The 16,906-nt window shown below is 37.0% G+C and overlaps 1 protein-coding gene across 1 annotated transcript in view; it reads right to left on the reverse strand.

Annotated features, from left to right (window-relative positions):
- Window positions 1-587: 587 nt before the first annotated feature.
- The window catches only part of LOC118833500 (putative ribosome-binding factor A, mitochondrial), a 28,068-nt gene continuing 11,749 nt past the window's right edge, over window positions 588-16,906 (reverse strand). The window contains exons 6-7 of the mRNA XM_036740856.1: window positions 13,030-13,100; window positions 588-3,472 (exon numbers count right to left, since the gene is read on the reverse strand). Of these exons, the coding sequence (XP_036596751.1) occupies window positions 3,031-3,472; window positions 13,030-13,100 (513 nt within the window). The 3' untranslated portion in view covers window positions 588-3,030. The remainder of the gene's footprint in view (window positions 3,473-13,029; window positions 13,101-16,906) is intronic.

The following is a 16,906-nucleotide window of genomic DNA, read 5'->3' on the forward strand; positions in this document are numbered from 1 at the left end:
AAAAAGTCTTTTGTCCTGTTGTGTTCTTCTAGAAGAATTATGATGCTTAGGTTATCTCTACCCACCTTGTCTTTGAGATTGTACGTTTTACTTGCATAATGAGCATATTTTCTTTTAAGGTTATTGGTTTTTTGCTTCTGTTCTTTTAGATTGTTCTTCACTTCTGTTTATTTGCATTCCTAATCAGTTGTCCTCTCCTGTGTTTCTTACAAGCCCATGTGTTCAGTCCTTGGGTCAGCTAATGCAGTGTGGGAGCTCAGGGAGAAGTGCTAAGTGAGCTCAATTTATGTAGAAGTCAAATCATGTGGGTTTTTTTTAACTTCTTATGGATTCTGATTGTTCTAGACCATGGAGACATCTGAAAATGCTTTATCTTTGGTGCATAATTTCTGTTTTGAAGAGTTTTGAGAGATTTTGGAGATGAGAGAAAATGTATAATCCTCTATCTTGTTTCTCTTAAATGACTAAGTAAGCAAAGAAACAGGACAATGTTGCTGGATTAACATGAACTATAAAAGCCTTTGGAAAATCTGCCAAAGAGACCGTCATATACTATGAGCAACACATCCAGAATTTAATCTTCATGGTATTTGTTGAGATGTGCCATGTTTTTATTTAGAGAGTTGATCTAAAGCATGGATGATCCTATATACATTTTTAAAAGATGTCAAATTCTTGTCAAGTTCTCAAGTTCTTTTTTTCAATTAACTAACATTTATTTCCTTTTTAAAATATTTATTTTTACAAGCATTTATTATCTCTTCTTACTATTGTACCACCCAGTTCAACAATAACAAGAACCCAAACCCTTATAACAAATATGTATGATCCAGCAAAATAAATTTGGCCATTTTTCAATTTAAGTCCATTTGGTCAGAAATAGGTAGTGTTTTTTCATCTTCTGTCCTCTGGACTTAAGGTTAATCACTGCATTGCCAGGTTTTCCAAAGTCTTTCAGAATTATTTCCTCTATAAAGTTGTTGTCATTGTATAAATTGTTCTTCTAGTTTTGCTTACTTCATCCTGCATCAGTTCAGAGGTCTTCCTAGTTTCCACTGAAACTGTTCATTTCATTGTTTCTTATGATACAATAACATTCCATTACATTAGTCATTCCCCACTAAGATGAAGTCATAAACTTTTTTCATAGATATGAAAGGTAATTTTTTTTACTATTCTAATCTGCTAATGATGTTACCTTTTATACTTAAATCATGTATCCATTTGAAATTTATTTTGGTGTATGGCATGAAATGTTGGTCTATACCTAATTTCTGTCAAACTGCCTCCTAGTTTTCCCTGTAGTTTTTGTCAAATAATGAGTACTTACATTTTTGATGAGGTCTTTACACCCCAATACATTGTCAGTGTTTGTAAAGATGTTTTTATTAATTTAGAAGCATGTAAATTTCCTTCTGATCTCATTCAATAATTGCCAGGGGTCTATCATCACTAATTTTTCCATCATTTTTAATTTTTCCCTGGCTTTCTGTTTTCCTTCTGATCATCAATTTTTATTGTTTATCTTTTTAGATTTGCTTAGATCTGAACTGGGGCTGTTGAGATCCCTGACATTATAGTTTTACTATTTCTCCCTTCAATTCAATGAACTCCCTGTATTTGAAATCTGGTAATCACCTTTCTTTTGAATCAATAGGTCTGTGGCTACGAAGGAAAAGTATTCTATCTCATGACTTCTACTCACTCCTTATTTCTGAAGTCATGCACAAAGTCTCTTCAATGCAAAGTGCATTACCATCAACAATTCATCTTATTAAATGCAAAGTTAGGCTAATGTGAAAGTTTGGAGAGTCAGGCAACAAAAATTTAGAGAATGTTTAAGTCTAAACTCAAAGCATGTGCAATGCCCGAACTCATAAAATATAATAGGCATTTTTGCAACTTACTCTGAAATTTCAGGGTAACAATAAACTATAAATGAGAGATTATTTTCAGGGCACATAGTTTAAAATAACAAGCTACTTCTCAGGAACAGATGAGCAGAAATGAAGTGGTCTTGAAAGCCTACCAAACTGCACTCAGTCTCTTTAATACTAGAAGATATATTTTATTATTTTTTCTAACTATTATCAATTAATCAATTTTATTATTATCAGTTAAGCCCAATTTCCAACTAGTCAGCCTAAATTGAGGGTGGCGTAAATCCAAATGCCCCTTTAAGTTTATTTTGAAGCAAGAGAATTTGGCTCTCCCTCTCTTCCCACTGACAAAAAGTTAACAATTTTCTCTCTAATAGAGCTTCAGCAGATATACTACTCACCTTGGAGAGTTCAACTGAGAATTGGGCTTAAAATATTCTCTATGATCAAAGGTCTTAAGCTGGAAGGCGCTTTTAGAGATCTAGTCCAACATCCTCATTTTACAACTGAGGAAACTGAGGCCCAGAGAAGTTAATTAACTTGCTCAAGGTCACATAGAACTACATTCCAAGTTTATCATTCTTTCTGCTACAGCTCATCTTTGGCTCCATGTGTTTATACTACCACCTGAAGAGTTGCTTCTTTAAAGTCCTTGTATTACTAAGAAAGCTTCTTATCAGGGCTAGGGTTCTTCTGGGGAATACCCTCTGCATAGCACTATACATAACTAAGCACTTAACATATTTTTCAATTGCAATGATTAAGACAACAGAGAGGGAAAAGGAGAGAAAGCAATCTTCTAAGTCCTCCTTACATAGGAAAACAGGCTTAAATCCACAAATGAGCTACAGACACTCAATGAACCCTATGGTGGGATGGCAATAAACCAGATTCTAGTTTAGATCAGAAGAAATAACTGATTTCTTTTCTTAACCAACTAATTTTTACTCTTTCCTGAATTTTTTGATGTGTCTCCTTAACCAACTTCCCATTTTGAAAAAGGAAAAATGTACTTTTAATTTTCAAAATAGGAGCATAATAATGCACATAATAATAATGTGCATAATGATAGCACAGGAGTAGATATTTAGGACCAGTTTAATGTTAAATAGCAAACCAAACCAAATTTTTTTAAAAACTGTCAGAAAAGTTAACATTTCTTAAGTTTATTTTCTCCAAGACCTGTAGTTAAAGAACTCTGCTCCTTACAAACATTATTATCCTCTAACTCTAATTTCTCTAATGATTCCTGCAGTTCATACTCTGGTTTATATTCTTCAAAAAATGTATCATCCTTGTCCAGCTGATTATCATAATATCTGTTGAGAAAATATTCCTGGGGGGTAATGTCATCATCCATGGGATGCTTTGCCTTCTTCATTTTCTTCTTCATTTGCTTCTGCAGCATAGATACCTGCTCCTGCTCTTGCTCAGCACTTCCAACACTTACACTTTCTTGCCGTTTCCCTTTGTTTCTTTTGTACTCCATTATCTGTTTGTGGAGTGCCTCATGGTCAATTCCAAAGAGACTTGGCTGAATGGTGGATTCTGACACATGAGATGATACAGAGGCTCCTGAAGCTTTAAGTTCACTGTGAATTAAAGAAAAAAAAAAGAGGAAATCATCTATGAACAGCATAATAAAGTCTCTTTAAATATCCACATTAAAATAGTCTACATATTAACCCATTTATGCACATACCTTCATAAAACACTACTTAGGGTTGTAATGAAGAACCAAAAATGTAGCAAAAAAGCTAACAATTTTTATGCCCTTACTTTTGCTTCAGAGTTAATCAGCCTGAGCACTTTATGACCATACATGTGATTTTGTTGAGGACATTTCTCCAGAGCCATTCAATACCTCATTAAATGCACTCCAAATGAATTTTTGCACTTATACATGCCAGATGAATCAAGTGAATTGAACAAACAGAACTACCCATTCACGTGAAGGGTACTCAACCAAGAGCAGCTAAGAAAGAGAGAATGCTATCTCCCCTTTCAAAGCCATTAAGCCCCTACTATATGGATACAACATGAAAGAAAACTGGCTATAAACAAAATGTGTCTCATCTGATCACCAATAGAATTGATGCTTTAACAACACACTAGGCTGTAATTGTAGGATGTGTTTTCCATGTGGTTTAAGAGTGTATGATTTAATTCTTTTTTGCTGAAGAGATCATTTCTTAGTAGTCTGAGGGAAAGGGCTCCACACAGCCACTCACATATGCATGTGGTATGACAGAAAGGATAAAAAGAAGGCAACCCCAATCCCAAATTATGCACTCAGTCCCTTTTATACTAAAAGATATACCTCCTCCTCTTCCATGCACAGCTAGGGGACTAAATGAGCATGGAACTGTATATACTGTTAGACTTTGTTGGTATGTTGATTAGTTTTGCAGAACTCAATTCCTCTTCTCTTTGTTTTAGGGATAGGTCACTCAGTAGAAAACGGGAAAGCGACATATTCAGAAATGAAATAAAAACAAAAGCTATTAGTAACGCATTTTGAAAACACCTGGATGTAGAATTCTAGCAATTGCTGTCTTCTCCTTTCTCTATCATTTGGTAGTCATAAATTGCATTGCAGCAAGTAACATATCACAGGAAGCCAACTGGTATTGTTGTGTTGGTTTTTTTGGTTTTTTTTTGCCAAGAAAGTACCATTACAATAGTACGTGAAAGTCAGTATCACTTAGAACATAATTTTTTTTTTTTAATGACTGGAAACCACCCTGTCTTTAATCAGAATACACACGATTACTGAGCTCAAATCCACTGGATTCACTTTAGTGTTACCATTAAAAATATCAGCCTTAGCCACAAGATCTGTAGGAGGCTGCTTGTATTGTAAAGTACTATTTCTCTTTAGCTAGAAAAGTCCAGAATAAAGGAAGGAATGGGCACTTTACTGCTTGCCCTAGAGATCATTATTAACAACCTATGAGATACAAGAAAGCAAAATGTTCAGAATGTAGCTTAAAGTCATTTATTATCCATATGGGGTAAAGGCAACCATGTAAGGGTATGACTTTTGTAAGGGCTCCCTAGAAAAAGAAAGAAGATGGAAGCCCTGCCGTTCTACAGTTTTGACGTGCTTTAACCTAGGTTCCCCACCAGTGTTTTCTCTACTGGCTCTGCTTCAGATTCTTTAGATGTTGCCTCTATGCCTCAGTTTCCTTCTGACCTTAGAACTCTACTCTGTAAGTCTCCTGTTCCCCTTAGTGAATTCCCCCCAGCGTATACGTTTTGGGGAGGGGCCCCAGCCAGGCTTCTTTCATGCTGCTTCTGGCTTTACTTTTGACTATCTGGACTTTGCGGCCATGCCATCATGCCCTTACGCAGATACAGCTCCTCCACCTCCAATGTACTCTTTCCACTTCCCCCAATCCTTGCTTTTCATATCCCTTTTATATGTTATCTTCCTCCATAGGAATGAAATGTCCTTGAAGGCAGAGACCAGCTTTCTTTTTGTTTGTATTTGTATCCCTAGAACTTAACATGATACCTGCCATATATAAGTACATAATAAATGTTTGTTGACTGACTATTCCTCACTTGCATTGTATATTAAGTTTATGCCCACTCTGCCTACTCCACCCTCCATGAATGTTTAGAGGGAATACTTTGTTACTACTGTTCTATGCTAGCCATTTGAATAATTGCCTTTTCTAAAAGCTTAAAAAACAAAACCCAGACTTAACAATCTGCTTTGATGCAATGGCAAGAATACTATACTTGGAGACAAAAGGCCTGTGACTCGAATCCTGACTTTTCACTTACTACTACTTATATGACTTTGGGTCGGTAAGTAATATCACCTGTCTGGGCCCTCATTTCTTCACTGGTAAAATGAGGGAGCTGGACTAGACAGGTGGTTCCTGAAGATCCCTTCCAGTTCTAAATCTATGATCTAATAATTTTAAGGACAAAGACTCATTCTTATGTTGATGTAAGTACTACTTCCACCGAACCTAGTTGAAATCCCTCTATAGCTTAGTAGACAAACTTCCTGAGTTTCTGTAGATCAAAAAAGCAAAAATCAACCTCTGGTGTTGAGCTTTTCACACATAAGTGTCAACAGCTTAAGACACCAAAATATCTTCCATGTTTTCTTTACTGATGAAGGATGAGTTCATAAAGCTGGGAATTAAATGAGACTAACATTCTTCTCCGTAGCAGACATTGATCATAACTCTCACAGAACAAATGGCTATTTGAAAGGCTGGTTATTAAACATGCCTGCCAATGGTGACAGCAGAAAAAGACAATTAAAATAAAGAATTACACTTTTATCTACCTATCCATTCTCAAATCTATTTTTAAAAGTTTCTGCCTTGACATATCAAATTGGATGTCCTCATAGGCACCTCAAACTCAACATGTCCAAAATGGAACTCAGTATCTTCAACTCCTCCCCTCCCCCAGCCCATCCCTCTTCCTAGCTTCTCTATCAAGGGCACCAGCATTCTTCTTATCACCCAGGTTTTCAATCTTGATGTTATACTTGATTCCTCACTTTCATTCACCCCACATATCTAATCAGTTTTCAAATCTTGTCATTTCTACCTCCATAGCAATCTTACATCTGTTCCCTCCTCACCATGTATACACTTGCAGTTTTGGTCTCTATCATTTTTCTTTTCTTTTTTTTTTTTTTTTGGAGGGGGGAAGGCAGGGCAATTGAGTTTAAGTGACTTGTCCAAGTTCACACAATAAGTGTGTCAAGTGTCTGAGGCTGGATTTGAACTCAGGTCCTCCTGACTCCAGGGCTGGTGCTCTATTTACTGTGCCACCAAGCTGCCCCTCTCCATCACTCTTCACCTGGATTACTGCGATGGCCTCATTAACTGGTCTTTCTGCCTCAAGTCTCACAGCACTCCAATCCATCCATCACCAGCTTCAAGTGATTTTCCTAAAGGGCTGGTCTGGTCATGACACTCCCCTTCTCAATAAATTTCATCAGGAGCAAATATAAATTATTTAGCATTTAAAACCCCTAACCCAGCCCCAGTCTACCTTATCTGTTTTACTACTCTCCTTCACACCCTCTCCAAAACAAATTGATTTTTTTTTCTATTATAAGAGACACTCCATATCCTGTCTCCAAACCTATGCATGATTCCCCTCACCTTCAAGTCTTAAAATCCCTAAGTTTTTTTAAGACATAACTCATGTGAAGCAGGTAAGGAAGGAAAAAAATCTTTGTGGCAAGTTTCTCTAATAAAGGTTTCATTTTTAAGCTATATAGGGAACTGATTCAAATTTATAAGAATAAGTGCCATTCATCAATAGTCAAAAGATCTGAACAGACACTTTGCAAAGAAAGCTATCAACAGCCATATGAAAAATTGCTCTAAACTACTAATAATTAGAAAAGCGTATATAAATCAACTCTGTGGTTCCTCCTCACACAGATTAGCAAAGTTGACAAAAAATGGAAAATAGAAAATTCTGGCAGGGCTGTGGGAAAATAAATTAATGAACTATTAGTTGAGCTATGGACTTATTCAGCTGTTGCATAAAAAAATTTGTAATGTGTCCCAAAACTTACTAAACTGTGTAAATCCTTTTGACCCATTAATAAAACTACTAGGCTCATATCCCCAAAAGACCAAAGAGGAAAAAGACCTATATGTACAAAAATATTTACAGGTGCTCTCAACGTCATGGCAAAGAATTGGAAACTAGGAGGCAGGCTATCAACTGGGGAATGGCTGAACCAGACAAGGTAGATGAATGTGATGGAATACTGTTGTACTTACAAGAAATGATGAAAGGGATGGTTTTACAGAAATCTGGAAAGACTTTTATGGAACTGTGTAGAGGAGGTCAGGAAAACAATTTATGCAAATAATGTTACTATACAGACAAACAACTCTCAGAGACTTTGGAACTCTGATCAATGCAATGACCACCCATAATTCCACAGGATTCATGATGCTATCCACCTCCTGACAGGTAACAGACTCAGAGTGTAGAATGAGACATATATTTTTAGATATGGACAATATTTTGTTTGGCTATACACCTTTGCAATAGGAATTTTGTTTTTCTTTCTCAATGGGAGTGGGAAAGGAATGAGATGGAAGGAAAGAAGGTACACTGTCACTGAAAAAAATTAAAATGTAATTTTTAAAAAATAGAAAAAAGTTATTTTAACAAAAGAGAAAAAAAGATAACTCAACATGATAACTTCAACATAGAGCCTTTATTAATTCTCCTAGCTCCTGATACCCTCTCTCCAAAAATCACCCTGTCTAATTTACGTGTGTGTGTGTGTGTGTGTGTGTGTGTGTGTGTGTCTATCTATATCTATACATGGACAAGTTGTCTCTCCAAACAGAATGTAAGGGAGTGACTATTTCATTTTTGTCTGTGTATCCCAAGTACAAAGTAGATCACAACCCACCCATGCCTATCTCCTGTGCAATTATACAACCATGTTCTCCTAGATGTTCACAACAAAGATTTACTCAATGTATTGGAGACCATCCTTACTTTCTCCTGATACTGAGAGGCTAAGGAGAGTATCTATGCATGTAGCTGTCTATCTATCATCTCCCACCCTTGCCAAGTGGCCAACCCAACTTTTAAACACTATTAAGTGTTAGGCACATAGGGGGATTATGCTATGATCCTTTCAGATAAGCTCTTGCACATTTATGACAGGCCATGATGACAATCTACATCACTTCAAGGGATCAGGAAGGGAGGCAGAGCCACAGTGGTAGAGAAAAAGGCAGGGACTTGCTTAAGCTCTTCCCCAAACCTCTCCACACACCTTTAAATAGCCCCAAAACAAATTCCAGAGCAGCAGAACCCAAAAAAGGATGGAGTGAAACAATTTTCCAGCCCAAGACAACTTAGGTCAGCAGGAAAGGTCTATTGCACCAGGATTAGAGTGGAGCACAGTCCAATGCAGGCCACGCTAGCACAGACAAGGCCCCAGCAAACCAGGAGCAGGCTTTCAGGGCAACTAAATCAGTGGCAACAGTGGTGGCTTCTGGACTTCTCAGTCCACAGACGGTAAGAATGTCTGACAACTAATCAGAAGCAGATTACAGGAGTCCCTTTGTGAGCACCAGGGGCAGGACCTTGCCCATATTTGGATCTGGGTCACAGTCCTGAATCTCAGTCCCAGGGCAAGGAGGAACACTAGCACAACAGAACTTGCAACCACAGGAGAGCTGGGATCCTGGTCACAGTTCCAGGGTACAAAAGTGCTTGTGATTGCTCACAGACTAGTGCACAGTACAGGAGAGTGGTAAACACACCTCTCCCTAGATCACACCTCCCTGAAAGAACTAAAAACTTACAGGTCCCCTCTGAAAACATCTGCACAAAAAACCTGAAGTTTGCAACAGAGACCCCTCCACTTGGAAAGCCAAGCCCCACTTCAGCAAAGAGTTAAAAGTCAAGAAATAGGCTGGAAAATGAGCTAACAGTAGAAAAGATCCTGACTACAGAAAGTTACTACGGGAACAGGGAAAATCAAAACACAAACTCAGAAGAAGAGGTCAAAGTTCCTCTGTCGAAAGCCTCAAAGAAAACTATAAATTGGCCTTGGGTCATGGAAGGGCTCAAAAAAGATTTTAAAAATTAAGTAAAAGAGGTAGAAGAAAAATTGGGAAGAGAAATGAGTGACGGATGAAAATCATGAAAAAAAAGCCGACAGCTTGGTAAAGAAGGCACAAAAACATACTGATGAAAACATCTTAAAAAAACAAAATAGGCCAAATGGCAAAAGATCCACAAAAATCTAATGAGAAGGATACCTTGAAAAGCAGAATTGGCCAAAGAGAAAAAGACATACAAAAATTGACTAAAGAGAAAACTCCTTAAAAAGCAGAATTGGCCACATGAAAAAAGAGGTACAAAAACCACTGAAGAAAAGAATTCCTTAAAAAGTAGAATTGACCAAATGGAAAAAGAGGTACAAAAGCTCACTGAAGAAAATCATTCCTTAAAAATTAGAACTGAGCAAGTGGAAGCTAATGACTCCATGAAACATCAAAAAAAACCCCCAATAAAACAAAATCAAAAGAATGAAAAAAAGAGAAGAAAAAATGAAGTATCTCATTGGAAAAACAACTGACCTAGAAAATAGACACAGGAGAGATAATTTAAGGATTATTGGATGACATGAAAGCCATGATCAAAAAAAGAGTCTAGACAACATCCTTCAAGAAATTATCCAGGAAAACTTCCCTGATACTGTAGAACCAGAGGGCAAAATAGAAATAAAAAGAATCCATCAATCACCTCCTAAAAGAGATCCCAAAATGAAAACTCCCAGAAATATTATAGCCAAATTCCAGAGCTCCCACATCAAGGATAAAATACTACAAGCAGCCAGAAAGAAACAATTCAAATATTGTGGAGCCATATTCAGTCTAGCACAAGATTTAGTAGTTTCTACCTTAAAGGATCCGAGGGCTTAGAATATGATATCCCAGAGGGCAAAAGAGCAAGGATTACAACCAAGAATTACCTACCCAGCAAAACTAAGTTTAATTCTTTGGGGGAAAAAATGGATAATGAAAAGAAATTGAGGACTTTCAACCTTCCTGATGAAAAGACCAGAGCTGAGTAGAAAATGTGATTTTCAAATACGAGGCTCAAAAGAAGCATAAACAAAGTAAACAGGAAAGAAATCATAAGGAATTCACTAAGGTTAAACTATTTACATTCCTACATGGAAAAATGATACTTGTAACTCCTAAAAACTTTCTCATTATTAGGGCAGTTAGAAGGAGTACACATAGACAGAAAGCACAGGTGTGAGCTGAATATGATGAGATGATTATCTAAAAGAAATTAAAGGGTGAGAAAGAAGAATGCACTGGAAGAATGGCAAAGGGAGAGATAGAATGGGTTAAATTATTATCGACATAAAAGAAGCTTGAAAAAGATTTTACAGTGAAGAGGAAGAAGGTGGAAGTTGGGGGCAGGGAGAAAGTGTGTGAACTTTATTCTCATTGGAACTGGCTCAAAGAGGGAATAATATACACATTCAGTTGGATATAGAAATCTATCTTCTCATACAGAAAGAGGGGAAGGGAATAAGAGAAGAGGTAGTGGCGAAGGGGGGCTAATAGAAGGAAGGAGGTAAAAGCCAGGAGCAAAAAACTTTTGAGAATGGACATAGTGAAAGGAGAGAGTAAGATAAACAGGGGGAAAATAGGATAAAGGGAAATAGATAGTAATCATTACCATGAAAAAAATTTTTACAGTAAGTTTCTCTGATAAAGATCTCATTTCTCAAATATATAGAAAACTGAATCAAATTTACAGAAATAAGAGCCATTTCTCACTGAAAAATGGTCAAAAGATATGAACAGGCAGTTTTAAGAGAAAGTAATAAAAGCTATCTATAGTCATATGGAAAAAATGCTCTAAATCAGTATTCATTAGAGAAATGCAAATTAAAACAACTCTGAGCTACCACCACATACCTATCAGATTGGCAAATATGACAGAAAAGGAAAACAAGAAATGTTGGAAGAGATGTTGGAAAATTAAAACACTAATGAAGTTGTATACTGATTCAACCACTCTGGAGAATAATTTGGAACTATGCCCAAAGGGCTATAAAACCATGCATACTCTTTGACTCAGCAATACCATTATTAGGTGTGTATCCCAAAGAGATAAACAAAAATATGTACACAAATATTTATAGCAGCTCTTTTAGTAGTGGCAAAGAACTGGAATTAGAGGTGATGTCCATCAATTGGAGAATGGCAGAACAAGTTGTTGTATATGATAGGATGGAATACTATTGTCCTATGAGAAATGACAAGTAGGATGCTCTCAGAAGAACCTGGAAAGACTTACATGAACTGATACAAAGTGAAATGAACAGAACCAGGAGAACATTGTACACAGTAACAGCAATATTGTAAGATGATCTACTGTGAATAACTCAACTATTCTCAGCAATACAATGATCTAAGATAATTCTGAAGGATCTATGATGAAAGGTGCTATCCATCACCAGAGAAAGAACTGGTGGAGCCTGAATGCAGATCAAAGACATTTTCCTTTATTTTTAAAAAATTTGTCTGTTTTCTTTCACAACATGTCTTATATAGAAATGCATTTTGCATGACTACACACATAACCTATGTCAATTGCTTGCCTTCTCAGTGAGAGGAATGGGAGGGAGGAAGAGAATTCAAAACTCAAAATTAAAAAAAAAAAAGAATCATCTGTCTTTACATGTAATTGAGGAAAAAATAAACTATTCAATTTTTAAAAATCTATACTACTTCATATTATATATACATATACATATATACCATACACACATACATACACACATATATCTCTTCACTTTACTTGAAATATTTTTCATGTATAACAATGATTTAAATTGCCATGTAAAGAAAAATTAGATAATAAATACAGAAATAACAAAGCAAAAAAAAGTGTAATTCATACCCCACAAACTGGCGAAAATGATAAAAATGGCAAAAGTCAATGGTGGAAAAGTTGTAGAAGGATAGGTGTACTAATACATGTTGGTGGAGCTGTAAATGGTACAACTATTTTGAAAAGCAACTTGGAATTATGCAAATAAAGTACTAAAATGTCCATATCCTTTGAACCAGAGACTCCATTATTGGGCTTATACCACGAGGAAGCAATCAGTAAGAAAAAAGTCTCTGTATACTCTGAAATGTTTACAGAAACACTTTGTGATAACTAAGAATTGGAAATAAAGTACATGCCCATCAACTGGGGAATGGCTAAACAAATTATGGTACACGAGTGCAACAGAACATTACTCTGCTGTAAGAAATGTTGAATGTGATGAATGTGGAGAAGCATAGAAATATCTATAGGAATTTAAGCAGAGTGAAGTACAGCCAAGAAAACAATATACATAGTAACTATAACAATGTAAATTGAAAGAATACCACATGAAAATACTAAAAATGTAGCAAAATTATTAAGATCGTATAAAATCATAAGCCTTGAAAAGTTCATACAATAGACATATATGCTAACAAGGGGTATTTTGATTACACTTCTGGTACAACAGGAAGTTATATCATGTGTTAGGAACATCACATACACATAAAAGCAGCCTTCAATTGAGGCTAAGCATGAGAGGAAATATCAGGCTATTTACCTTGGATCACTTGGTGTCAAATCTTTTTCATCAGAGGGTCCAAAGTCAGCAATTTCCAGTAACCGATTTACCTGAAAAATAAATTAAAATAGTTCCCAACATTTTGATACCATCTACCTCTATAAAGCTCTGGTGAAAAGAACATCAGACTTGCAATTAAGAGAGACCTGGGTTCAAGTTTTAGATTCAACACTTACACAAATTTATGGCTACTAATACATCTAAGACCAATTCACTTACTAGCTAAAGAAAAATCAAAGTGACTTTTGTTGGTTTGTGTTTTCTTTAAAAGGAAGATCAAAGCAGGGTTAGTACCTCTGCTTGGGGTAGACAAGATGATGAAAAAACAGTCAGTGGAGAGATGGCAGAACTATTCAACTATTATTTTTATTCTGTTTCAATGGGGGAAGACAACTGATAAAAGTGGGCAGGCAAGAGGGACAAATGGTAGAAAAGTACTAAGAATCAGGAGTGGAGCCAGGACAGAAGTGAACACAGTTTTGAGTGTTTCCTGAAATGATGGTCCCAAGCAGGAACTCATAAATCAGAGAAAGAGACCAAAGGAGTGGAGACATCACCAGGGTAAGACAGACTATCAGCCAGGAGGTGGAAAAGTTTGGAATTAGAAGTGGGGCTGGGAGAGAACCTACATAAAGGATTCTGAAAGGACTGGCAGTTGTGATTGCTGAATGGGTATCAAAAATCTTTGAAAGATGAGAGAGTACTGGAAGGTGTGGGGAGGAAAGGACAAATGTCCTAATTTTTTTTGAAAGGAGGGAAAATCTAAGTCTACATATCATAGTCTGGTAAGATGAACTTCAATTTCTGACAAAATTCTACCATGTTGTTGTTGTTCATCTTTTCTTTTTGAGGAGGGCAATGACATCATGAGGGTGAGATCCTGACTTGATCATGAATTGCATTTAAGGGAGGCAGAGTTCCAAAGTCATCAGCATCACTCTCTCTTCCAGAATCACTGAAGGTCCAGTGGCAAGACAAAAATCAAGATGACTGGCAATGGCCCGGGATACAGTGAATGACCCTGGCATCTTTTATGTCTGACTAAGCACTCCACAGCACCTGCTTGAGCCACCTTCATGGCTGTTGGAACAAACTATTCTCATCAGACCATTCTGCCAGGGAAGTCTTGACAGGCTTGGGGTAGACATCCCCCTAATTCAGATGGGTTTGAGGCCTGTCAGTTACCTTCAACCTGGTTTAGCCTGTCTACCAAAAGGATTTTACTGGGGTGTGGCCACCATGCATGTTACAGCTTTTTGAAGTCACAGGTGAGAGCTCAGTGATAGGTAGATATGAAAGGTGGATGAACAGCCCTCAAAAGGGTTTGATGGCAAGCCCTCACACCAGAGGTACTAGTCCCCCAGCAGAACACCCTATATACCACTCAGAACTGGCTGAATGATCCAACAAAAAGACAAGCCAACGTCAGCTGAAAAAAGATCTCTAAAAACATGCCCCTGGGATCTGTTTTGGGCCCTATGATGTTCTATAGTATTACAATAGTACTGTAATCCCTGATTTGGTCAACGGCAGAGATGGTATGATTATCAGATTTGTAGAGGACAAAGTCAAGACCCAGTTGGCCTCATCTGATAAGATGAAATTTAACAGAGATGAAAATAAAGTCCTATGCTTCAGTTAAAAAAAAAAAACAAACTTCACAAGTTCAAGATGAAGAAGTAGTCTGAAACAGATTGGAAAGTTTAGTGGACTATAGGTTCTACGTGTCAACACTCCAATATGGCAGCAAAGAAAGCAAATGCTCCTACAATGCCTTAAGAGAAACATAGTACCCAAAAACAGGGATGTGATAATCCTTTTGCACCTTACACAGGTCAGAAAACGCCTGTGTTTGAACACTATGTTCAGATCCAAGTACCACACTTCAAGGCCTGTGGGAATATGTCCAAAAAATGGGTGACTAGGGAGAATATTGGAGATCCTATCACAGAAGGATCAAATGAAAGAACTGGGGATGCTTAGCCTAAAGAAGAGAAAACTTAGGAGGGATTTAATAGATATTTCATATCTCTAAAAGGCTTTCCTATGGAAAAGGGATAGATTTGTTATGTTTAGTCCCCGAGCTAAAAGAACAATGAGTATAAGTTGCAGAAAGGAACGTTTACACTAGAAATAAGAAAAAAACTTCTAAATAATAAAGGAGTTGTTAAAAAAGAGAATGGGCTGCCCTGGAAGATAGGGAGGCCCCCTTGCTGGAGATCATTAAGAATCAGGTAACCATTCCACAGGGATGTTGCAGGAGATATTTCTCTTCAGGTATGGGCTAGAAAAGATGACTGAAGTCAGTCCCACGTAATTCTAGCATTCCATGATTCTGGCTGCATCACCACGGGTATCACTTTATCTCTAAAGCCTCAGTTTCTTCATCATCAAAATGGGGATCTTTACTTTGAAAACCTGCACAATCCCACCTGTCTTAAGATTACTTTGTAAACTTCAAAGCATCAAATAAAGGTGAGTTATTATCTAAAACTTGGGTAGGGAACCTGCAAGCCTCATGGCCACATGTGGACCTCTAGATCTTGAAGTGCAGCCCTTTGACTGAATCCAAACTTCAGAGAATAAATCCCCTTAATAAAAGGATTTGTTCTGTAAAACTTGGCCCCAGTCAAAAGGCCGTACCCAAGGACCTAGAAGGCCACAAGTTCCCCACCCCCTGCTAAATTATATTTACAAATTTTAATAATGCTGTTGAGCCTAAAATGGGCTCAAGTGCTGATCTTAAAACTTTAATTTACATGATTCTTTCTATACCTCACAATATTCTGAGGAACAGCCAGGCTTTTTAAACTATTTCCTTGACTCTTTGGCACAAAGTAGGCACTTAATAAATGTTTATTGATTATTCAGTATTTTCTCTGAAGTGCTAAACTATCTGAATTGATTTTATGTGCAGGCTTGATTCATTTCCATAAGTATTTCTCTTGGGTGTTTAAAGTATTTTTGAAAAATGCTTCAAATACTACTATTAAATCTTCCTTTGCATAACATCCTCAATCCTCTCTTGTGGGCTGAAAGGCTGCTGAGTAGCTTGCAAAGAAGTAATGCAAATGAATGACTATGGAGGCATCAAATCATGACTTTTATGCTAAAGTGCTATCACCAACTTACTATGTAGCCTTGACCTAAAACTGAGGAATAAATTGACTACAAGGAAGACGGATGGCAGGCAACGACCACACAAAGGTGAGACCACATCTATAAAGTATTTTAGGACGACAAAGGACAAGAAGCCGATGACTTTATGCCATTTCACTAGTCCTCTCACTGGCTGCCTAACAAAAAGGCCTGTGTCACTTTTCAGCACCTTTCTCCACTAGTTTCCAGTGATGTCCAAATCTAACACCAGGGTTTCACTTTACAGCAATCCACCTTAAGAGATATTTTCCATGAATTTATTGCTTCTAAAAGCAGAAAATGTCTGAATTAGATCAATTTCTCAGCATTATTTAACAAATGCCAAACCAACCATAAGAGTTCGGGTTTCATTTCTTACGAAAAATACATTTCATCAAATTTATTCTCTCCAAGTAATGTTTCTGGAATTTGACATTTATGGTTTTTTAAAAAATCTTTAAGACATTTATTTCATTTGCTATAATTAACATCCACTAAAGACCTATTTGGATTCTGTATCTTGACACATCTGACACGCAGCTGACTCTGACTTCTCCAGGGGTCAAGGCTATGCTAACAGAGCGCAAATTTTGGCAGGTCCTAACAAGCTGGAAAAGCCTCAAATACAGTCCTGATGATGATAGTTCATGAGTCTGTTGGATGACGACCAAACCAATGAAATTTAGTTGACCAACTCTAGGCTGGCTAACAACTCTTA

This window comes from Trichosurus vulpecula, chromosome 1 (assembly GCF_011100635.1).
Source record: "Trichosurus vulpecula isolate mTriVul1 chromosome 1, mTriVul1.pri, whole genome shotgun sequence".
Lineage (NCBI taxonomy): Eukaryota > Metazoa > Chordata > Mammalia > Diprotodontia > Phalangeridae > Trichosurus > Trichosurus vulpecula.